The sequence below is a fragment of the Scyliorhinus canicula genome, chromosome 3 (genome assembly GCF_902713615.1).
Source record: "Scyliorhinus canicula chromosome 3, sScyCan1.1, whole genome shotgun sequence".
Lineage (NCBI taxonomy): Eukaryota > Metazoa > Chordata > Chondrichthyes > Carcharhiniformes > Scyliorhinidae > Scyliorhinus > Scyliorhinus canicula.
Window position 1 is genome coordinate 205254426 of NC_052148.1, and position 25739 is coordinate 205280164.

Consider the following 25739-nt stretch of genomic DNA (forward strand, 5'->3'; position numbering starts at 1 on the left):
GTGATGGGGTGGTATTGTAGCTGAACACTGGAAACGGCAACGCAAACCCAGCCCTGTCGATCCTGCAAAGTCCTCCTTATTAAAATCTGGGTGCTTGTGCCAAAGTTGGGAAAGCTGTATCACAGACTTGTTAAGCAACAGCTTTACGCAGTCACACTCACAGAATTATACTGTGATAATTCAGTATAAGACACCACTATCACCATTCCTGGTTTAAATCTTCACGGGTGGGGTCAAAATGCAGGAGGGGCATTTGGCTCCCATTCTCATTCTGGCTTATCTTTTCTCCTCTTTTCTGAGGAGTATGTCTCCTGAGAGTATCATAGAATCCTAGAATTTACAGTGCAGAAGGAGGCCATTCGGCCCATCGAGTCTGCACGGCCCTTGGAAAGAGCACCCGGCCTAAGCCCACACCCCCACCCTATCCCTGTAACACCACCCAACCCAACCTTTTGGACACTAAGTGCAATTTAGCATGGCCAATCCACCTAACCTGCAGAATGACTGTGGGGAGGAAACCGGAGCACCCAGAGGAAACCCACGCAGACACGGGGAGAATGTGCAGACTCCGAACAGACAGTGATTCAAGCCGGAAATCAAACCTGGGGCCCTGGAGCTGTGAAGCAACTGTGCTAACCACTATGCTACCGTGCCGCCCCCTTAACGTTTTGGTGCACACCCGAAAGTGGCACAGAAAATGTATCCTATATTTTCTCTGGCTGATTGAGCAATGGCGGCAGCTACATTAAAAATTTGCTCTGGAACGTACGGAGAATACATCATCCTAATAAGAGAAAAAACATTTTGTCCTTCCTTTAAAAGGAGAACGTTGTTGCAGAAAACGCATTTAGATGACAAGGAGCACTTAAAGTTGAGGCAGGACTGGGTGGGGCAGGTTGTTTTTGTCTCGTTCCCAACCAGTAGTAGGGCATAGTAGCATGAGTCAACAAAAATGTGCCTTTCAAAATGGAGAACTGTGTGAAGGACAAGGGGGGCAGAAATGTGATTGTGAAGGACCTTTTATATGGCAAATTTGTCTCAATAATGAATGTGTATGGTCCTCCAAATTTTCCTCTGATTTTGTTACTAAAGTCTTCATGGACTTAATAATAATAATCATAATAATCTTTATTGTCACAAGTAGGCTTACATTAACACTGCAATGAAGTTACTGTGAAAAGCCTCTAGTTGCCACATTCCAGCGCCTGTTCGGGTACACAGAGGGAGAATTCAGAGCGTCCAATTCACCTAACAGCACTTCTTTCGGGACTTGTGGGAGGAAACCGGAGCACCCAGAAGAAATCCACGCAGACACGGGGAGAACGTGCAAACTCCACACAGAGTGACCCAAACCGGAAGTCAAACAGTGCTAACCACTGTGCTACTGTGCCACTTGACCTGGCATTGGCCAATTCTTTGACCGGTGGCAACTTTAATTGTCACCTTGATGGACCAACACCCATTAACCAGAAACCCCTTCCACCCAACAGGCAAGGGTGCCAGTGTCGGTTTGCGAGGAGGTGGGCTACTTAGATGTGTGGACAACACTTCACCTTAGGGCAAAGAATTCACTTTTATTTCCTGCTCCTCATAAATGTCAGGCTATTGGCTATTTCTTCATGCCAAAAAGCAATCCTGCACTTGGTGCCTCAGGTTCTGGAGATTCTGGGCTGGATTCTCCGATCCTGCGGCTATGTCCGCAGGATCCGTCTGCTCTTACGACCGGAAAGTCAGCACCGCCCCCGCACCGATCCTCCGTCTGGTGGGGGGGGGCTAGCAGCCGCGCAGCGTAAATCCCCCGGCTTTACCCGCAGGTACAGTCGGCGAATGGCCGGGCCCATCGTCGCGCATGCGGATGGCAGCGGCCACGGGCGGACCCGACCTGCCAAACATTTCCCCCCCTGTAACTAGCCTCGCCACCCCCGGACTACCCCCTACCAGTGCCCCCAGCCCCTGCCGAAGTCCCCCCTGCCAGTGGAACGGCTCCCCGCCCCCCCCACTGACTGTGGCAGTGCTGGACACAGTCCGCAGCCACCACACGAGGTCCCCGAATGTGTGAGCACACGTGTCCCACTCTGTGATCAAAATGGAGGATATCAACAAAGCATTTAAGGGTTTTGGTACCGATTTATAGAAATCAGACCAGTCTGGGGATGTGCTGACATTGATGGAGCGCTTCTTCTTTTCTAGTCAGCTCCCAACAATCTCCAAGGACCAAATATTGGTCCTAAAGTGGCTCTTGTTTGTAAGAGGTTCAATCTGGGACGGTCCCAAGGCCTGATGGTTTTAGATGTGGGTTTTACTTTTTTTTAAAAATTATTTAAAAAAATAAAGCATTTTTTTTTTAGACTACCCAATTATTTTTTTCCAATTAAGGGGCAATTTCGTCTGGCCAATCCACTTATCCTGCACATCTTGGGGTTGTGGGGGTGAGACCCACGTAGACCCCACGGGGAGAATGTACAAACTCCACACGGACAGTGACCCGGAAGCCGGTATCGAACCCAGGTCCCTGGCGGCGTGAGGCAGCAGTGCTAACCACTGCGCCACCGTGCTGGCCCCTGGATATGAGTTTTACAAGGAGTTTGAAGACTTGCTAATAGACTATGATTGTCATGCACAGTCACTCACTTGAAGCAGGTCTGCTACCGCAGACGCTCCAAGAAGCATATTTTCTTACCCCTGAAGGCAGGCAAGAATCAAGAAAAGTGATTGTTCTATCGGCCAATTTTGCTCCTGAATGCAGATTTGAGGTTATTACCTAAAGTGTCAGTGAGGTGCCTTGGAGGGAGTTCTCCCATTGATCATCAAGGGTAATCAGACTGGGTTCATAAAGGGTTGGAATTCATGTAACAATGTTAGAAGGTGACTGAATGTTATTCAGCTTTTCCAAAAACGGGTTAATGATCTGCTTAGGTGCAGAGAAAGCTTTCGACCAGGTGAAGTGGAATTGTTTATTTTATACGCTGCAGAAGTTTGTGTTGGGAGGAGAGTATGTTCATGCGATACAGGTATTTTATAAAAGTCTATGGCGGCAGTCATTATGGGCAGTTATAGGTCTGAAAATTTGTGACTCCAATGAGGGGCTTAGACAGGGACTCCTGTTATCCCCGTTGTTGTTTGCAATAGCCATAGAGCTCCTGGCAGAGGTTATTAAACACTTTTTGGGTTGCACGGTGGAGGGAAACAACATAAGGCCAAACTATACATGGACAACGTGCTGCTATTTGTGTCTAAGATGGACATTTCTGCTCCCGCTATATTGATCTGGTGGATAGATTTAGCCTTTTCCCAGGTTATAAAATAAATTTAACAAAGTTTGAGGCTATGTCATTGGGTGGACTCAGAGAGGGACCTCCCACCTTTCCATTCAAGTGGTCCCCTTCGGAGTTTACCTATCTGGCTAAAGTGGTTACCCCCCTCCTTTAAACATTTGTATGGGGCAAATTTCCCCCAGTTAAATGCGTCTATTAGGTGGTACTTTCTCAGATGGTTCTTGCAGATTTTGTGGTTGGGCAGGATAACATTGATTAAGATGAATGTGTTGCCTATGTTTTGCATCATAGAATCAAAGTTGAGAGTGCAGAAGGAGGCCATTCAGCTCAGCAAGTCTACACCGGCCCTTGGAAAGAGCACCCTACTTAAGCCCACACATCCACCCAACCCCACCGAACCTTTTGGACACTTGAGGGGCAATTTAAATTGGCCAATCCACCTAACCTTCACATCTTTGGACTATGGGAGGAAACAGGAGCACCCAAAGGAAACCCACGCAGACACGGGGAGTAAGTGCAAACTATCACAGAGTCACCTGAGGCCGGAATTGAACCCGGGTCCCTGCAGCAGTGCTAACCACTGTGCCACCGTGCCGCCCAGATGCTACCAATCTTGCTTTCTGCCAACATCCTAAAAAAGGATGACTCTATTTGGCTCAATATTGAAGCAAGCCAATCTATAAACCCCAGTCTGTAAGGGCTAGAAGGCTGGGAACAGACCAAGCCCATGAAGAATATAAGGAACGTAGGAGTGAACTTAAGCAACGAGTAAGGAGGGTTAAAAGGGGTCATGAAAAGTCATTGGCAAACAGGATTAAGGAAAATCCCAAATCTTTTTATACGTATATAAAGAGCAAGAAGGTATCCAGGGAGAGGGTGGGCCCACTCAAGGACAGGGGAGGGAATCTATGCGTGGAGCCAGAGGAAAAGGATGAGGGAGATAATTGCTGGGACCTTGACAGAAATCTTTGTATCCTACATGTGAGGTCTCAGAGGACTGGAGAGTAGCTAAATGTTGTTCCTTTGTTTAAGAAGGGTAGCAAGAATAATCCAGGAAATTACAGGCCGGTGAACCTTACATCAGTGGTAAGGAAATTATTGGAGAGGATTCTTTGAGACAGGATTTACTTCCACTTAGAAACATGGTTTTGTGAAGGGAAGATCGTGTCTCACTAACTTGATTACGTTTTTCGAGGAAGTGATGAAGATGATTGATGAAGGGAGGGCAGTGGATGTTTTCTATATAGACTTCAGTAAGGCCTTTGACAAGTCCTCCATGGCAAACTGGCACAAAAGGTACCCTGGAACACCTAGATAACAAAGACACCTATGTCAGACTCCTATTTATCGTCTACAACTCAGCCTTCAACACCATCATTCCTACGAAACTCATCTCCAAACTCCATGGCCTTGGCCTCGGCTCCTCCCTCTGTGACTGGATTCTGAACTTTCTAACCCACAGGCCACAATCAGTAAGGATAGGCAACAACACCTCCTCCACGATCATCCTCAGCACTGGTGCCCCACAAGGCTGTGTCCTCAGCCCCCTACTATACTCCTTGTACACCAATGACTGCGTGGCCAAATTCCCCTCCTGTAGCCACCTGGGTTGGCCACTTCCCGACTTAAAATGGAGATTCGCAAAGAACGCAGGGAAAAATGGACAGGCTCAGAGAAGCAAGCAGTTTGCAAAGTTTTCCTGTATATTCGACTCGCAGAAAGCAGACAGCACTGAAACCAGCAGTAATCTGCATATTGATGAGCGATCCCAGGGAACAATTAGCTACATTTGAGATACTCAATAACAAGTCAGACTCCTCGGCGCCAGCAGGAGTCCTAGACAAAAGAGGCTAACGAGCCCCAAGGAACGCCCAGCGATCAGGGAACAGCCCCAGTATTGGCGAATTCAAACCGATCGATTGGTACGTGATCCAATCGATTGGAGTCAGGAACGGGGTCCGCCCAAAAGGCGCGAAGCCCCTGGGGCCTATAAAAGACAGGTCCCAAGTTCAATTCAGTCTCTTAGCCGGCCCTCCCAGCAGAACATCTTAGCAGCTTGGAAGAACTCTTGACCGTGAGAAGGAGAGGCCTAGCTAACAGCTACACCGACAAGTAAATGTCCAGTCAACGCACGCTACGAGATAGGCGCTCCTGACCCTTAGTCTGTACCAGTTGGAAGCCCGCAGCCCCAGGATTGAACAAGAGGCCATTGTTCCCTGACCCAGTGGGTTCTTTTCCAAAGATAAGTATTGGCCTGTAGTGGTAGAGATAGTTTAGTTTTGTAGTGTTTATACATGAGTAGCGAGTAACTCTGTATATAATAAACGTGTTTTGATTTGAACCTTACTAATTGGTGTACCGAGTTATTGATCAGCAGTTGAACTTGAACCTCTTGGCGGTATTGTAAAGATACCTGGCGACTCCAGAGCAAGGTAATAAAACAGAGCCAATTGAGTGTAAAACACACTCACCAGAACGAGCAACACTCCAACTCGATTTTCAAATTTGCTGATGATAGCACAGTAGTGGGTCGGATTTCAAACAATGAAGAAACAGAGTACAGGAATGAGATTGAGAATCTGATGAACTGGTGCAACGTCAATAATCTCTCCCTCAATGTCAACAAAACGAAGGAGATTGTCATCAACTTCAGGAAGCGTAGTGGAGAACATGCCCCTGTATGCATCAATGGGAACAAAGTGGAAAGGGTCGACGCTTCATGTTCTTGGGAGTCCAGATCACCAACAACCTGCCCTGGTCCCCCCATGCCGACACAATAGTTAAGAAAGCCCACCAACGACTACTTTCTCAGAAGACTAAGGAAATTTGGCATGTCGCCCACGACTCTCACCAACATCTACAGATGCCCCATAGAAAGCATTCTTTCTGGTTGTATCACAGCTTGGTATGGAGCCTGCTCTGCCCAAGACTGCAGGAAACTACAAAAGGTTGTGAATGTAGCCCAATCCATCACGCAAACCAGCCTCCCATCCATCGACTCTGCCTACAATTCCCACTGCCTCGGAAAGGCAACCAGCATCATTAAGGACCCCACGCACCCGGACATACTCTCTTCCACCTTCTTCCGTCAGGAAAAAGATACCAAAGCTTGAGGTCACGTATCAACCGACTCAAGTATAGCTTCTTCCCTACTGCCATCAGACTTTTGAATGGACCTACCTCTTTTCTCTACACCTTGCTATAACTGCAACATTATATTCTACAGTCTCTCCTTCCTTCCCTATGTACGGTATACATTGTTTGTACAGCATGCAAGAAATAATACTTTTCACTGCATACTAATACATGTGACAATAATAAATCAAATAAAAAAAAAGGTGACGTCACATGGAATCAGAGGTGAGCTGGCAAGATGGATACAGAACTGGCTCAGTCATAGAAGACAGAGGGTAGCAGTGGTTGTATTACATCCTAACCTTTCAACATCCTTTGCTTGTGGATTAGCGATAATTATCCTTTAATTTAGAATTGGTATAAAATTGATATCATGGAATGCATCCGTATGGAGTTCCTAACTTGCATACTCCTTTCTAAATCAGATGTATTCCAAAAAGTACCGGGACCGCTATCTCAAATTTATAGGCTCTGCTATGTCTGAAGTGCTCCAAGTGTTTCCACAAGTTACGTAGCCGCGTCTTGAACTCATAATACATTTTGGTGTGCACCACATTGCCAAGTTTACATGGTCTTATCTTCTTCGGCCCTCTTCTCTAGATTATCCACTCGCTGTTCTTTGTTATTGTACAGTTGGAGGCCCCCAAGTTTAAGGATTAAGCTGAACCGTTTGTATTGGTGTTCTCCAGTCATTCTCTGTACTCATGCATGCAGAAGCACTTATAACGTACTGTTCCAATTTTGAGGCTGTGTTTTATTAGTAAAAATGGACAAATTATAACAAAAAATATATTTTTGAAAAAAACATAGCCAAATCACTTGAAGACAATTTTCTTTGCCATTTTCAATCATTATACAACACCAAAATATAAACTCAGTGCATTATTCAAAATATTACACCATAGACCTACCATCAGATGGTACCAGGGTGCTGTAAAAGGTCATCCGACATTGTCTTAAATGGAAGAGCTGCCTCGGGCCATTTTTCTGTAAAACATAATATAGAGACGGTGCTTGAGACATCTCATAACGTATACAAAATAAGAACATAAACTCTCAGCTGCTACATTCAAGTGGATTTTTTATAATTTATAATAGCAGACCGATTAGGATTTGAAATAGTTGAGGTGAGGCAGCGTAGTTGTCATCTAGCATACTGTACCATGCAGTGACAGTACACGGGTTTCCATACATCTAGTTCATAGATCCATCGAATCCCTACAGTTCAAAAGGAGGCCATTCAGCCCATCTGCATCGGCCCTCTGAAAGAGCACTCTACCTAGGCCCACTCCCCGACTTATCTCCGTAACTCCACCTAACCTGCACATTGTTGGACTCTAAGGAGACATTTAGCATGGCCAATCCACCTAACTTGTACATCTTTGGTAATCTCACTTACCCAACCAAGGAGGGGTGTCAATGAGAGTCTGGGCCAGGAGTGTTTTCCAATGGCGCGAGTTCAAGCAAGGGGAAAATATAAAAAGAACAACTGGTGAAGTAATTAGGGTCATTCAGGACATTTTGAGAGCTGGGTGTAGCTCGCTCCTCCTACATTGGCAACGATTATTTTACCTAAAGAACCCTTTTTTAAAAATTGCGCGCAATAAAAATATTGGCAGTAGCAAGACAAAATTCAACAGTTCCAAGAAGTGCTTGGCAAGTTAACAAGTGTTGCTGCTAGAACACATAATTTGCATATATAATAAACGGGGGGAAAAGGTGAAATTAAAAATAGACCTTACTCTGAATTATCACATTTTTCAACATTTTTTTAAACCGTCAATGCCGATCGTCAGAGACTGGGGGAATTGTCCAGGAAGTTTAAACTTCTCTTGACTTGCTTCCCTCAAACATGTCTCCCCCCCCCCCCCCCCCCCCCCCCCGTCTCCTCTGCCCCAAGGAAAACAACCCTAGTCTATCCAAGCTCTCTTCATAATCAAAACTCTACAGTCCATGTGACATCCTGATGCACCCTTTCCAGGGCTATCACATCCCTCCTATAATGTGGATTCCAGAACTGCACACAAAACTCCAGCAGTTGGCTAAACAATGTTTTACAGTTTCAGCATAACCTTCCTGCTCTTAAACTCTATCCTTCAGCTACTAAAGGCAAGTATACTATATGCCTTCTTAACCACTGTATCTACCTGCTCTGCTACCTTAAGGACCTGTGTACAAGCACACCAAGGTCCCTCTGGTCCTTAGTGTTTCCCAGGGTACTGCCGTTCCTCATGTATTCCCTTGTCTCGTTTGCTCCGCCCACGTGCATCACCTCACACTTTTCCAGATTGAATTCCATTTGTCACTGATCAGCCCATCTGATATATCCTCCTGCATTCTAAGGCTATCCTCCCCACTACTTACCACGCCATTAATTTCTGTATCAGCCATGAAATTCCTGATCAACCCTCCTATATTCATGTCAAAATCATTTATATAAATCACAAAGAGCAAGGGCCCAACACTGATCCCCTGCGGGACTCCACTGGAAACAGGCTTCCAATCGGAAAAACATCCCTGACCATCACCCTCTGTTTCCTGTCACTCAGCCAATTCTGGATCCAATTTGCCAAATTTCCTTGGATTACATGGGTTCTTAGCTTCACCATCATTATCCCACGTGGGACCTTATCAGACATCTTGCTGTGGTCCAAATAGACTATGTCAAATACACACCTGGTCACCTCTTGGAGAAATGCAACTCGATTTTATTGAACTCTTAACTATTAAACATACTTTAACTGTGGGTTGACACTATGCGGAGTTGACTGGAGACCTGAGGCTAACCTGACCAGACTATCTTACTACCACATGGTGGAGGTTCTAGTTGTTGCTCACGGGCTCTGGCTGTCTCAGAGGCTGCATCCCAAGAGAGCGGGAAAACTAGTGCCCTCTGGCTTTATAGTGGCCGCGTCCTGTCTGGGGATTGGCTGCTGTGTTCTGTGTGTTCATTGGTCATCCTGTGTGTCAATCAATGTCTGTCTGTGCACCATCATATACTTGTGTGTATATTATGCCACTATCCTGTCCATCTCTGGGTTGTGGGGGAGAAACCCATGCAAACACTGGGAGAATGTGCAACTGCACACGGACAGTGAGCCAGAGCCGGGATCGAACCTGGGACCTAGGCGCCGTGAGGCAGCAGTGCTAAGCACTGTGCCACCATGCTGCCCCAGCTTGTAGATGTTTCATTGATAGATGACTCACCTGATGAAGGAGCCAAGCTCCAAAAGCTACTTATTCCAAACAAAGCAGTTGGATTTAACCTGGTGTTGTGTGCCCACCCCAGGCCAACGCTGGCATATCCAGATGATAGATCTTGAGAATACTGCATGGTAGCACAGTGGTTAGCACTGTTGCTTCACAGAGCCAGGTTTGATTTCTGCTAGGGTCACTATCTGTACGGAGTCTGCACGTTCTCCCCGTGTCTGCATAGGTTTCCTCCGGGTGCTCCGGTTTTCTCCCACAAGTCCCGAAAGACGTGCTGTTGGAACATACAGTGCAGAAGGAGTCTGCACCGACCCACTTAAGCCCTCACTTCCACCCTATCCCCATAACCCAATAACCCCGCCTAACCTTTTTGGACACTAAGGGCAATTTAGCATGACCAATCCACCTAACCTGCACATCGTTGGACTGTGGGAGAAAACTGGAGCACCCGGAGGAAACCCACGCAGACACGGGGAGAACGTGCAGAATCCGCACAGACAGTGACCCAGTGGGGAATCGAACCTGGGACCCTGACGCTGTGTAGCCACAGTGCTAGCCACTTGCGCTACCGTGCTGCCCTTCGGCAACTTAGACATTCTGAATTCTCCCTCAGTGCACCCGAACAGGCGCTGGAGTATGGTGACTAGGGGATTTTCTCAGCAACTTCATTGCAGTGTTAATGTAAGCCTACTTGTGACAACAATAAAGATTATTATATAGTATTATTATAGTGTTAAATGGTCAGATGCCATTTATAGTAGGTTGTGGTTGGCACTAGAGAAGTTAGAATGGTAAGGCTGTATTAGCTACAGAGTTGAACTGTTTTGTAAATGAAGTGATTTCTTTGTAGTCATCTTCCTAACATCAGTTGATTCCTCTTTATCCTTAGACAATCAGCATTGGGCCTCCAATTTCAGTGCTACACGCACTCTGCCTACTGCATGCAATTGCAATGAAAGAAAGATAAAACCTACATTTATGCAATATCTTTCATGATGTCCCAAATCACTTTAGACCCAATTCAATGCTTTTGAATGGATGGTACTGGTATAACGTAGGCAATGCTACATCAAGGTGCTGAGGGTTTACTCCTAATACCAGCCTCCACGAACAGGCGCCGGAATGTGGCGACTAGGGGCTTTTCACAGTAACTTCATTTGAAGCCTACTCGTGACAATAAGCGATTTTCATTTTCATTTTTCATTTCATTAATACGCATGTCATTCTGGATATTGAGTGTGAACTGGGCTAGTTGGCCTTTGTCATCCATAATTATCTTGTAAACAGAGGGTGGAATAATTGCTGGAGTTCTGTTTATTGTGTTGTTAACAAAAATGTACTGTGAGCAGTCTTTCCCGTACCAGCCTCCCCAGACAGGCGCCGGAATGTGGCGACTAGGGGCTTTTCACAGTAACTTCATTGAAGCCTACTCGTGACAATAAGTGATTTTCATTTTTCATTTCATTATGGAGTGAAATTACTAGGGCAAGAGTGTGGAATGGGTCACACAGTGAACCACTAACCTATTTTACACTGCACCTGATTCGCAAGAGTCTTTTCCATTGACTTCAATCTTGTCTTTTTGTCCATTTACCTATTATCCTAGTCCCATTAGTATTTTTTTGAGGTATTGAAATATTGTGATAACGTTGTGCTGCATTGTAGATATTGGAGTGAAAGACAACAAAGCCTTCAGACTTGCTGATCAAGAAACCACCATCACAATTGTGAACCATTCAGTCTTCGTCCTCTGGTCTCATAGAAGCTGTACCACACAGAGCCACCAGAGGGGTCAAGCACTTCATAGATTATCATAGAATTTACAGTACAGAAGGAGGCCATTCAGCCCATCGAGTCTGCACCGGCTCTTGGAAAGAGCACCCTACCCAAGGTCAACACATCCACCCTATCCCCATAACCCAGTAACCCCACCCAACACTAAGGGCAATTATCATGGTCAATCCACCTAACCTGCACATCTTTGAACTGTGGGAGGAAACCGGAGCACCCGGAGGAAACCCACGCACACACGGGGAGGATGTGCAGACTCCGCACAGAGAGTGACCCAAGCCGGAATCGAACCTGGGACCCTGGAGCTGTGAAGCAATTGCGCTATCCACAATGCTACCGTGCTGCCCTCTTCTCACTGACAGTGAAGACCTATACTGTTCTATCATTCCATTTTATTGCTCAGGAGTCATTTGATCTTTTTACCCTGTGTGATTACTGATAAAATAGAATTCAATGACACCTCTTTCATGAAATAATTATATTGCATGATATTGTGCATCCAGGAAAGGGAAAGTCTTCTGCTTCTTCTACAGAATAGGAAAGATCTTGTATAGATTTTCCGGGTTGCAAGTATTGAATCTGTCCTCAAAATGTGCATTTACTGCCACCGTGGCCAAATGATGCAATGTGCAGAACATGTTAATGAGGGCTGAGGCAGTGTCATAAACAACTAATGGGATATTTTCCTGATGAATTAACAATATTGCACGATGCTGTTAATTTCTACTCTGTGGTTTGTTTAATAGTCACAGTGGGATCACCTACAGGGTGATCTAACTAACACTATTATATTGTTGCTGTTCTTAATAATAAGGACACATGCTGTGTATATATCAGACAATATTTGTAACCAGATGCCAATAATGGATGTTATCATTCTACTATGACCTTACTGGTGATTGTTTTGTTAATTGACTTATCTTAAAAAGGGGAAAAGAATATCATGCAAAGCAGGAGAAGCACCAGGGCCCATGATTTCTCTCCCTGGCCCTGGCAGTAGCGTCAGTTGAGAAAAATGCTACTAACCGAAAAATCCAGGCCTATTCCGTCACCAAAGTGACCTTGAAAACAAACTGCATAAGTTGCACAAAATTATGCCAATTTTTTTGGCTTCTGATTCTCATCTTAAAAAATTATCCAGGGGCATATTCAGAATAATTTATCATCCCAAATGTATCTACCGTATTTTAATTAACACTTGTTCAGTCGACTACTTTTCGGTTGTTGACAAGTTAACTGCCACTGCCAGGCAGTTTCTGATTTCTATTCTTCTGCCAGTTTTTTATTTATTTCCTGAAACCCTGCAGCTTTGAGTTTAACTAACAGCAGTCATTAGAATGAGGTGCCCAGAGTTTGCACTGAAACTACTGTTATGGGCCAGGGTTTAGAAAACTCAAAGTATATCATGGAGTTCACCTGATCTACAACTGTTTATCGATTTGGTTATGAGGAGCTCAAGGGCCTACCTTTCAGGGGTTATTCAACAAGGGCCTTAAACACTTTTGAATCAAAAACAAAGTTTATTCTACGAATTTAGTTAACATTTTTATAAACACACACAATAAGCATTTTTATCAACTACCAACATAAATACCCCACACAGCTGCAGTACTCTATGTATCACCCTTAATAAATTCCCCTTTAACTGTTCCAATTCAGTAACAAGATCCCATAAACTAGAAACCCCTTTTCAAAGGTGTGGCCCAGCACACAAGACCTGATTTAGATGCTCTTGTCCTTTCCAAAAAAGCAGGTTACAATTTCTTCCAGCAAACAATTATTTATTTTCAAGTGATCAATTCATCTGGAAACAGCTTTCAAACTGCAGAGAGAGACTCCAAGATACTTGTCTGTCTGAAACCAGCAGCCAAATGTGAAAATTAAAGCAATAAACTCAGAGCCACACAACAGCCCCAAACCAAAGTGAAAGTAAATCTCAGAGCCACAGCCTAGCTCCACCCACACAATATCACTGAAGCCATGTGATAAGACAAAACATTGCTTAAAGGGACACTCCCATGACATTATTATTTTGAACTCCTGTAAATGACATGAATTCAGAAACTCAGTACAAAATGGTCAAATTTGCACAGCTTACTGAACCAGAAGGGGCCGTTCAGACAGGAGGATGAGTAAAATATATAACAATGGAAGGTAAAACTCCATGTAGGCAAGTGTAAAGCACAGTGCACAGCAAGAAAAAGAAAATCAGCACACGTCCAGCATGATGGTGTTGAAATAGCCATGGGCAAAGCTAAGAGAGGCCAACAAGTCTTCGTGGACTTGATGTTCAATATGCCTGAGCAACAAACATCAATCATACTGTTGATGAATACAAGCAAGAGAAAATGACCAAACTGTGTCGTCCACTGGTCAGACCATACCTCGAGTACCCTGTCCAGCACTGGTCACCAGGGCACAAGGAAGATGAACTGTTGGAGACAGTCGAGAAGAGAGTCAGAGGCAAGAGTAATAGAGGCCTGAACCATGACCAGGCTGGAGAGACTGGCTTTTCATCCCAGAAATGAGCCATCCAAAATGTGATCTGATCTATAAACACAATATTCTGAATCACTTTCTCTATTCCTTCATTTATAGGGCAAGGGAGGCATAGATTTGCCGTTTACTAGCATGAACTAAGGACAATAAATTCTTCACTCAGAGATCCACGCATGGAATAAACTTCAAAAGTAGTGGAATCGAAGACCCTGGAATCAAGAAACGATTAGATGTTAATTATTAGAGGGATGTTAGCGTGTCTGGATAAATTAAAATGGCTGAATGTCCTTTGCCCCTTCTGTATTCATGTCTTGCTTGTAATAGTTTACAAATATTGTAAACAATACTAGGCTGCTTCTCCCATTTCTCAGAAAATGCAGCCAGAATAAGGGTTTATTTTAACCAGCGACGTTTTAAAGATATCATCACAATGACATTGTATGCAAATTATTCTACAAGCAACTGTGGAATTCAAAACAAAAGCACATCTTAGGTTATCCTCAAGTTGGAGGTGGGTTAACAAGACAGTTTAATTGATGGGTGCCACTATTGTTCTTCTGTTTTCACACCCACCTCCCCAAGATGTAGGATGCTATGCTCATTTATGTGCACAGCAACGGACAGCCTCAGAAAGCAGCTAAGGATTCTGTTTAGCAATTTTGCATGCATTTTCTTTTGCTTACGCGTGTGAGCAGCTGCTGAGGCAGATAAACAGAATTAAACCAGCGATTGTTGATGAAAAATTTATCATTTAGTCAACACAGAACACAACTGTGAATTACAAACCCAAGTATGCTGCACATTTTCTTTCATGAAATCAGCCTGAGGGATTGGGCAGCTGAAAACAATAAATTTAAAGCTCATTCGGGTGACAAACAAATCGAGAGACATGAAGGAACGTTGAAATTAAATAAAATTAAACTGAGAGCGAAAGGCTTCATTAAAGAATGAAAACGGACGAGAGCCAACTTGATCCGGAAAATGTAAACAGAAGAGGAATAATCAGGAGAGGAATAAATGAAATATATGCACAGGAATTCAAGCTCAGTGACATTTTCTTTTGAATTACAAGTATCACCGCATTTAAAGTCGTATATGTCTCGGGGTAAAATGCTTGCTTGATTTGCAAGCACTGCTCATCCTCTTATGAGAGAAAATGGGGCAAAAAGAACAATGAAGGAAAGAGGAAAATAAAGAATGCGGACCATCTTAAAAGAGGAACGCTTGTTGGGAAAAAACACTTCCCATTATTCACAAAAATGATTTTAAATTGTGTTCGACGTCTCAATATGGTAATTAAACAAGATGTGAAAAAAAGAGAAGAATGTCACATGTTTCAACTATTAATGAATCCCACTGTGATTTCTGTTGATGAAACTCAAATGCAAACAGTCAGAAGGACTTCAAGGGGCAATGGGCTGGCACACGGGAGATGCAGTTTAACACACAGAGAAAGGTGAAGTGATTCATTTTGTTAAGAATAATCAGGGAGACAATACAAACTTAAATGACACCAGTTCAGAGTGGGCACAGGGAAAAAGACCTGGGGGTTTGCATAAACAAATATTTTAAGGTGGCAGTACAAGTTGAGAGTGATGGTAAAAAAGCAAATTGGATCCTTGGTTTTATAAATAGAAGCATAGAATACAAAAACAAGGAAGCTATGCTAAATCTTCGTAAATCATTAGTTAGGCCCTAACTGGAGTGTTGTCTCCAGCCAAGGTCTTAGAGATGATGCAGAGAAGACTCACCATGTGGACATCAGGGATTGAAAGACTTCAATTATGCAGAGAGACTAGAGAAACTGGGCGTATTTGTCCTTAGAAAAGAGGATGTTAAGGGGATATTTTTTTTTTTTTTTTTCTTTTTTTTTAAATTTAGAGTACCCAATTATTTTTTTTAATTAAGGGGCAATTTAGTGTGGCCAATCCACCTATCCTGCACATCTTTGAGTTGTGGGGGTGAAACCCACGCAGGCACGGGGAGAATGTGCAAACTCCTCACGGACAGTGACCCAGAGCCAGGATTCGAACCCGGGTCCTCAGCGCCACAGGCAGCAATGCTAACCACTGTGCCACCGTGCTGCCCCAAGGGGATATTTAATAATTAATTATTGTTAAACCATGAAAGAGTAAATAACCAATTGTTTTTAAGTGGCAGAGGAGCGGGTAACCGGAGTTCATAGACTTTTTGGCAAGAAATGGCGGTAAACCGTATTATCTGGACTGTTGGAAAGAAAACAGTTTCAATAAAAAGAAAGTTAAAAATGGAATGGGATAAAATACCTGATGTGAAGCAATTTGCGGGACTATGGGTGAAGGGTAATGGAGTGGGAGTAATTGCACAGCTCTAACAGTTGCAAGGCGTGATGGGTAAATGTCCCCCTTCAGTGTCATCATTCATTGGGAATTGCGGCTGTAAAAGATCTCCAGTTTGTGGGGAAATATATAAAAAGCTTTAACGGGAATTGAAGTATAAAATACTTGACACATATTTTCTATTGAAGTCTCTGTGATAATATTACATAAGTAATTTGCAACATGACTTGTTTTGAGCCACTGAACCTGTTTGAAAAGATCTGGGCAATGTACCCGGCCAAAATACATTAAAGGTGTCTGAACCTTCCTCATCATTCCAAACTCGAACTGTGTCTTCCCCAAACAGAATAAACATTTCTCATCATACTACTCATGTAACACAGTTAGATTGCACAAACTGGGGTTGGTTTTATTCCTTCACTACGGGTGGGAATGGGAGGAAAAATAAAATCTAGAGGTCCTGGGGAGGGGTGAGGGGGTTAAAGCGATGGTGTGAAAGCAACGGATTGAAACTTGGGCTTAGAAAGTTCTAAAACCGTCAAAGGGAAAATCAATGAGCCAATACCTTCTGGTCTTGGGAAAATTACTTAGGGTAGGACTTGGTGAATCGGTGTTAACATGGGCGGCACTGCGGTTAGCATTGCTGCCTCTCAGCGCCAGGGACCCGGGTTCAATTCCGACCTTTGGTGATTGTCCGTGTGACGTTTGCACTCTCTACTCGTGTTCTCGTGGATTTCCTCCGGGTGCTCCAGTTTCCTCCCACAGTCCAAAGATGTGCAGGTTAAGGGGATTGGACATTTTAAATTGCTCCTTAGTGTCCAAAGATGTGCAGGTTAGATGGGGTTATGGGGATCGGGCGGGGTATTGGGTCGAGGTAGGGTGCTGTTTCGGGGGCCTGTGCAGATTCGATGGGCCGAATGGCCTCCTTTTGCGCTGTAGGAATTCTATAGTTCTATGTTGGCCAAGCTACCAGCAAAGTCTCTATCTAAGGATAGCACCAATCTTATTGAGAGAATGGTGCACATTCACATGACAGAGAACAAAGTATTAGGCTAACAATCATTTAAAGTTTCTCAAGTTTCCTCTCGGCTCAATTCAGTTAAATGTCGACAATCCCAAATTAGTTAACATACTATTAAACTGTGCTAAAAAATGAAATTTGCTTACAAAATAGGCAGTGATTCTGAATGCAGTACACAGTGTGACTTTAAGAACATTTTCTTTTTAGGGTCGAGGATAAAAGGACACTCTTCAAAGTTACTAAGATTAGCATGGTTTCAAATGGCTGAGGAGCAAACGAGTCGATATAACCCACTGTCTCTCTACAGCTGAAGTACCGGCTCAAATCCCTAGAGGGCAAAGTCACCCTCAGAATGTGCACAGTTGAATCCAGGGTGTAGGTGGCTCTGAATATTCATAAGGATTCACATTTCAAATCAAATGAAGCAGGCAGTCATGGCTTAATCCTGCTCTTCAGCGGTGGACACGATCGTGGTGTTCAAGCTGCCAAGACCCTCGGGACACACCGGCTCGGAGTCGCCGGTCGGTGCTGCGTGTGTCCATAACAGAAATTATAATAAAACTAAAATTCCAGAATCCCACATTACATCATTTTTATTAGAAAGGCAGAAAGATTCTCATACCTCATGGCCAAGACCAATTAATTCATTTCCATTTCATCTACAGAGAAAAAAAAAGGCAAACCCTCTGGGCTAACCCTCTCCTGCTTACGTCTCCCTGGAGACTTTTTGCAAGAAGTCACAGAATGTACAGTATAGCAGGAGGTTGATCAGCACATCACAGCTATGTCAGATCTCTAAAATAGCTACCAATCTTAACTCCGCTTCCAGCCCATATTCACTCATACTCTCTATTCAGTGATTCTTTTCAGATATTTATCCACTGCCCTTTGACAGCTTTTACAGATTCAGCTTCCATCAGTGTTTCCGACTAAAAAGAATTCTCCCCCTTCAGTATTTCGATATTGATCTTAAATTCATGCCCTCCAATTACTGAGCAATGAAAATGGTTTGCCACGATTTCCTTTTCTATTATGTTACTTAAAAGTCAGGTTTTTTTTTTTCCATCTCTGGGTCCCCAACATCGCATAATATCCACCAACACTTATACCTAAGCCTCAAGAGTGTTAGTATTCCCACTTGATTCACGCTGATTACACTCTAGACAGTAACACCTCGAGCCGAGGCAAGAGGCTGTGTATACCGGGCTGGTATGCTGCACCCACAGAACGTGGAATGGTAACACCGAATTGCATCTAGCCGGTTTCCCCCAACCCTCCATGTGCCCTCTAGCCTTCATTGCAAAAACAGCGCACAGCATAATCTACGGCAGGGTTTATCAAAGTGAAGGTTGCGATCCGCAGGAGGATCGTAGAGCGATCTGTCGCGCAGTTCCCTGGTGTTCCCGATTCGTGGGAGAGGTGCCCAACAACACTACCAGCTTTTACATTGAGAATGACGGCATAAATAAAAATGAATGAGGTTGTGTGGAGTCTTTAAGCCAGAAGCGGCAGCAGAGAGAAGGTCACACGGCATGCATGTGCACTTGACGGCAAGTGCCTTGGACACACTTTTGGCGCCGAATCAGGAAGCGGAGTTCCTTCCAATTTCCAGCTGCCTGGCAAGAGGACTGTGACGATGGATTGATTTCCTGAAAGTAAGAGACGGCCAGAGACTCAAATAGGCAGTGCACCTACTGGAAATGATCTCTCAACAGAATCTGCAGGAGACAGCTGTTCAGGAGAGTCCAGGGCAGGACAGAGCAGTGCTAGTGTTATCTCTGTACAGAGCTCCAGGACCTCTGGTTAACCCAGCCTGTAAAGAAGAAACGTAACTCGGGAACAAAGCAGTATAAAGATGATTTCTTGATGTATGGTTTTGTCAATTATGCCAATGCAAATAAAGATGCAAAGCCCATGTGTGATATGTGCAAGGAAGTACTGGCAAATGAGAGAAGAAGTTTCAGATTTTGAAACGGAAGTGGTGGATGATAAATTCCTTTTGAACAGTCAGTTATTAACTTACAGTTGACTCCAAATGAAAAGACTACGCTGCTGTAGCTGACCTGTGATACCACATTGAAAAAACACCAAGGCTGTCAGCACTCTGGAGTAGCATTTTCCAGGAGTAGCATTTCCCAGGAGTATCCAGTGCGGAGTAAAACAAGTATTTTATTGCTATTGCCCTTCACGGCTATCTACATTTGCGAGGTTGAATTTTCTGTTTTCATAAAGGTGAAGATAGCATAAAGGAACTGGCTGAAGTCTGCATCTGATATGCACATTGCCCTCTCCTCCTTTGAACCTGATTCAAATGAGATCGTGAGGATCAAGCAGGCTCCCCTTTTGTTTTAAAGGTAAGCAAACGTGACCTGTGTCACAAAGGTCGGCTGGCGTGGGTCACCAAGGTCGGCCGGTTAGCAAAAGTGAGTCCTGGGAAAAATGTTTCAAAAACGCTGATCTATGGTATGCCTCATGTGTTGCTAGGCACAGAGGAGAAACATCTGGGCCCCTGTCAGTTGTAACTTACCACTATCTGGAGTGGGAGTATACAAGAGTGACCAGAGGTGAGTTGCTCTCCAAAGCTCTCGCTACATGACGTACAATTATCTGGCATCCACTTGACAACCATGACCGAGATTTGAAACTCAGTAACTAAAAAAAGTGTTGGGCAAATTCTTTGCCCAGGCAGTGATTTACTGCATTTAAATTTCGACTAAGCTCCCGGTGTAGTTTCTTGTCAATTTTTGCCAGATCGTACTCCTTTGATGTGCCTTGGGATATTTTATGATGTTAAATGTGTTTATTCCAGGAAGGAAAGGGAGCTCATGTAGCTGAAGGGGTTGGCTTTGCTGATACATTGAGAAACGATCCAAAAAATTGTGTCATAGCATTGAGGCAATATCGAAAACCTTCTCTCTAAATCCCATACAGATGAAACACACTGAAGTCACAACTATGTATTATTCAATCTGCATCTGAGAAACATGCAAATCACGCACAGATAAGCCACCCAACAAAACTGACACTTTCCCTCGATCAAGAACAATCCCCCCGATTGTGGACTATATTTCATGCATTCATTTCCTCTCCCAGAGTTCCGCACAAATATTCCCTGAGGTGATGAAGCAAAACTCTGGAATCGATCCTCACATCTCTGCTATGTAACTCTAACCTACGCTGATGTGTCAGAAGTAAACCCAAGGATATAAACAAGACCATTTTAAAGCAAGACTATTTAAGCAGCTGTTGGTGAAAGCTTTCTTCAAACTCTTTTGTATTTTATTTTACATATTTTCTTTTAAATATCAAGGCAGATTAACTCATTTTTTCAACCAACCAACAATTGCTGTCATAGGTCTGCTGATTCTAAATAATGGCTCACAACAAAATTCAACAACAGCCCTAAAAATACACATTTTTTCCCTCTCTTTATTCAGGTTTCATGCAAAGTTGTTGTTTGTATGTGTTATTGTTTTATAGTCAAAGCAGCCTGGTTCAAGGAAAATTCTACAATCAGGCACAGAGTCCTGACATAATGAGGTAAAGCAAAACAATCTATGTCATGTTGCACTCAAGCCACTCAAGCGCACTTCACCCAGGTTTTCAAAGAGGTACTAGAGAATAGTTTTAGATTTCTTAAATTTAATCTGGGTTCAAACCAAGGCCAAGTATTCTAATGCATCTTAGTGTCTTAGATTTAGCAGAGGAGTTTATTTGTCCCATTCTGCATGTGTCAAATCTTTGGAAAAACTATCCAACTGCACTTCTTTCCCCCGGCAATATTATATTTTCAGATTTATTTGAAATTCCCTTGTGTAAGTTCCTATTAATTCTGTTTACACCATCCTTTTAAGAAGTGCATTCCAAGTCATAATTCTCTGTATTAAGAAAATCTCATGCCCCCTCTGGTTTTGTCGGCAATTATCTTAAATCTGGGTCCTTTAGATATCACCCTCGTTACCAGCGGAGACCTACATAGAACATAGAACAGTACAGCACAGAACAGGCCCTTCGGCCCTCGATGTTGTGCCGAGCAATGATCACCCTACTCAAACCCACGTATCCACCCTATACCCGTAACCCAACAACCCCCCCTTAACCTTACTTTTTAGGACACTACGGGCAATTTAGCACGGCCAATCCACCTAACCCGCACATCTTTGGACTGTGGGAGGAAACCCACGCACACACGTGGAGGACGTGCAGACTCCACACAGACAGTGACCCAGCTGGGAACTGAACCTGGGACCCTGGAGCTGTGAAGCATTTATGCTAACCACCATGCTACCCTGCTGCCGCAAATGTAAATGTAACCTGAAAATGTAAACACTCTAGTAAAACTGCCCATTATCATAGAACCACAAAATCCCTACAGTGCAGGAGGAGGCCATTCGGCCCATCGGGTCTGCACCGACCCTCTGAAAGAGCACCCTACCTAGGTCCACTCCCTTGCCCCCGCTCTGTCCCCCTAACCTACACATCTTTAGTCACTAAGGGGCAATTTAGTGTGACAAATCCACCTAACCTGCACCGGTTTCCTCCTGATAGACGATAGGTGTACCCCAACAGGAATGTGGCAATGTTCACAGTAACTTCATTGCAGTGTTAATGTAGGCCTGCTACAATAAAGATTATTATCTTTGGACCATGGGAGGAAACCAGAGCACCCAGAGGAAACCCATGCAGACACGGGAAGAAAGTGCAAACTCCTCAGTCAGTCATACAAGGTCGGAATTGAACCCGGGACCCTGGCGCTGTGAGGTAGCAGTGCCACTCCCCTCTTCTTTGTTCTAAAATCAATTCCAGCTTCTCGAGTGTTCTTAGGTTCCAGTCCCTTCATGGAACTGAAATCCTTCATCTTTGGTACCTTGAAGATAATTTCCTCCTGTACCCTCAGCAAAGCTTTGACAGATGCCCAGCATTGTTCACAGTATTCCAAAGGGGCCTAACCAGTGGTTTGTAAATATTTAGCCTAACTTTCTTGCTTTGCTTTCTGTACCTCTAATTATAAAACCAATCCACACACCTATATATATTTTTAATAACCTTCTCAGCTGGGACTTCCGGTGGCCGCCGTGGAGGAGTAGGGCGCACATTTGATAGCTCCTGCATGTGAAGGAATTTTGGACCTTTTTCTCCTGTTTTTTTCCCGGATTTTATTGGATGAATCGGTGGAGAGTGAGAAGGTGAGGAGAAACCCCCCCTCCAGTGTATGGAGAATTGGACCAGAAGTGGCCATGTAAGAAGCCAAAGTGCTACAAGAAAGACGCAAACAGAGCTGGCAACGCAGAAAAGCATGGCGGAGAAGCCAGGGCCGCGGGGAGACAGCACAGTGGTCAACGAAGCAGCTGGTGAAGTTTTTTGAAGATTGCTTCACCAAGCTTAAGAAGGACACGCTGGACCCGATCAAGGCTTCGATTGATCAGGTTGTGCAGAAACAAGAAATCTATGGACGTGCGATCCAGGAGGTGGAGAAAAAGGTGTCCAAACATGAGGAATACCTAACCGTGCTGGAGACCAAGGTGGAGATGATGAATGACCACCAGAAACGAATGCAGGAGAAACTGGAGGACCTGGAGAACAGGTCCAGGAGGCAGAACCTGAGAATCGTCGGCCTCCCTGAGGGCAGTGAGGGATCGGATGCGAGGGCCTATGTGACGAACATGCTGGAGAAGTTGATGGGGGCTGAGGCGTTCCCTCGGCCCCTGGAAGTGAATAGAGCGCACAGAGCCCTCGCGAAGTAGCCCCGACTGATCGAGCCGAAGGTACCGATTCCTGGACAAGGTGGGCCAAGAAAGAATGGAGCAGCAGGTGGGAGAATGGTGAACCGTGCATTTACGAAGACCTGGGCGCGGATTTAGCCAAGAGGCGAGCCGGGTTTAATTGGGCAAAATCAGCCCTCTTTAAGAAGGGGGGTGAAGTTCGGGATGTTGCACCCAGAGCATCTGTGGGTCACATGAGGACCGGGAATTTTACTTCGAAACACCGGACGATGCATTGACTTTCATCAGGGAAAAAAGACTGGATGTGAACTAAAGACACTGAATCCTTGGGGGAAGTATGGCAAAGCCGATTTGTTGACGATCACTTTTGTGCTGGTTTGAATAAGTAGTGTTAAGGGCAATAAGGGGCAGTCTCGATGGCTAAAGTCAACTTTGTCTTACTGGGAGCTGGGTGGAGGGGTTTCTGTGATTGTTTTTTTTTCCGTGGTTGTTTTTCCACTTTTTTCTGCTGTTTGTTTACTGGGGAATGTGATGCTTTGAATATGTATGTTCAAGTGGGGGGGGGGGAGAAAGAGGTGTGAGAACAATGGGGAGACAGTCTGTTTGGTGCCATGGGTGGGAGCTATCAGGTCAGCTTGGTCAGCTGACTCACGGAAGCACAGTGGGGGGGGGGGGGGCGAGCAGGAACGTTAGAGGGCTGAATGGGCTGGTAAAGAGGGCTTGCATGTTCGAGCATTTGAGGGGGCTGAAGGCGGACGTGGCAATGTTACAACAGACATGCTTAAAGGTCACAGACTAGATTGAGGAAGGGGTGGGTTGACCAAGTATTCCACTCAGAGCTGGACTCAAAGACCAGGGGGGTAGCGATTTTGAATAATAAACAGGTTTGCACGTTCTCCCTGTGTCTGCGTGAGTTTCCTCCAGGTGCTCCGGTTTCCTCCAACAAGTCCCGAAAGACACGCTTGTTAGGTGAATTGGAAATTCTGAATTATCCCTCAGTGTACCCGGACAGGCGCCGGAGTGTGGCGACTAGGGGATTTTCACAGTAACTTCAATGCAGTGTTAATAATAAAGATTATTATTATTGTGAAGCTAGGGTGGGGTGGGGGGGGGGTGGGGGTAAAGAAGTATTGTATAATAATCTAATATCTAATGTTTAATAAATGTTTTCTTTCTTGTTAAAACTAATTAGCGGTCTTATGACTGTTTCACCAGGTATTTTGTAAAATATTTTTATTCAGAAAATTTGCAATTTATTACATTCAAAGAGTTGACCCTATACAGAACCTCGCTCCACACTCCACCCCCACAAAACCAAACCCAACTCTTCCTCACATTTCCCCTTTACTTCCTCGAGCGTAGCCTTCTCCATCACCATTACCTGCCCATATACATCTGATAACCTCGCTTCCCCATCTCATCAAAAGACAGCATCTTATCCATAAGAGAGGGTGCTGGTAACTGAGGAAATGAAGAGAGTTCCTTTCGCACAAAGTTCCGTACCTGTAAATAGCTAAAAACATTCCCTCCTGGGATTTGGAACTTCTTGGACCAATTCCTTCAGCCCAGCACACCTACTGGGGGGTCTTACCCGCCCAAACGAAAGTCAAAATTAACTTGTTGACCCGACTAAAAAATGATTTAGGAAGAAAGACTGGGAGACATTGAAACACAAACAAGAACGTCCGAAGAGTCATTTTAACCATCTGAACCCTTCCCGCCAAGGACAACGAGAAGGCATCCCATCTCTTCAAGTCTGCCTTCACCCCCTCTACCAGTCTGGCCTGGTTCATGAGCCACCCATGTTCCCAGGTACCTGAAGCTAGTCCTAGCCAGCCAAAATGGTAGCCTCACTCCCACCAGAGGGTTCACTGGATAAACCTCACACTTGCCCAAGTCCCATCTATAGCCCGAGAAGAAACCAAACTTCCTAAGCACCTCCATTATCTTCCCCACATTAGAGAGGGTCCGCGATATACAGATATAAATCGTCGGCATACAGGGACACCCTATACTCCCTACCTCCCCACTCTATATCCCTTCACCCGGCCAAAGACTTAAGTGCGATGGCCAATGGCTCAATCGGCAAATCAAACAGTAACGGGGAAAGCTGACATCCCTGCCTCATGCCCCTATATAACCGAAAATACCCCAAACTCAGCACATGGTACGGACGCTCGCAGTGGGGGCCCTGTACAAAAGCCTAACCCATTAAAAGAATTTAGGCCCAAATCCAAACTGCCCCAATACCTCAAAAAGGGATCCCAGGGCGGCATGTGGCGCAGTGGTTAGCACTGGGACTGCGGCACTGAGGACCCGGATTCGAATCCTGGCCCTGGGTCACTGTCCGTGTGGGGTTTGCACATTCTCCCCGTGTCTGTGTGGGTCTCATCCCCACAATCCAAAGATGTGCAGGTTAGGTGGATTGGCCATGCTAAATTGCCCCTTAATTGGAAAAATATATATAATTGGGTACTCTAAATTTATTTTTAAAAAAGGGACCCCCACTCCACCCGGATGAACGCTTTTTCCACATCCATGGAGTTGATTACCTCTGGATCGATCCCGAAGTGGGAGAGAGCAACCCATCCAGAAGTCTCCTGATTGGCCGACAACTCCCGTCTGATGCTCAGAAATTACCTCCGGCAAGTACCCCACCAAACGTGTTGCCAGCATCTTAGCCAACAGCTTTGCATCAACACTCAACAGAGAAATGGGCCCACATAACCCACATTCCAGGGGATCTTTATTTTTTTCCCAAGGTGAA

The 25739-nt window shown here is 44.6% G+C and overlaps 1 protein-coding gene across 2 annotated transcripts in view; it reads right to left on the reverse strand.

The window, feature by feature from the left end:
* LOC119963245 (calcium uniporter regulatory subunit MCUb, mitochondrial-like) overlaps nt 1-25739 on the reverse strand; it is a 243696-nt gene that overhangs the window by 55811 nt on the left and 162146 nt on the right. For both annotated transcript variants that reach the window (XM_038792052.1, XM_038792053.1), the window contains one exon: nt 7322-7397. In XM_038792052.1, coding sequence (XP_038647980.1) covers nt 7322-7397 — 76 coding nt within the window. The remainder of the gene's footprint in view (nt 1-7321; nt 7398-25739) is intronic.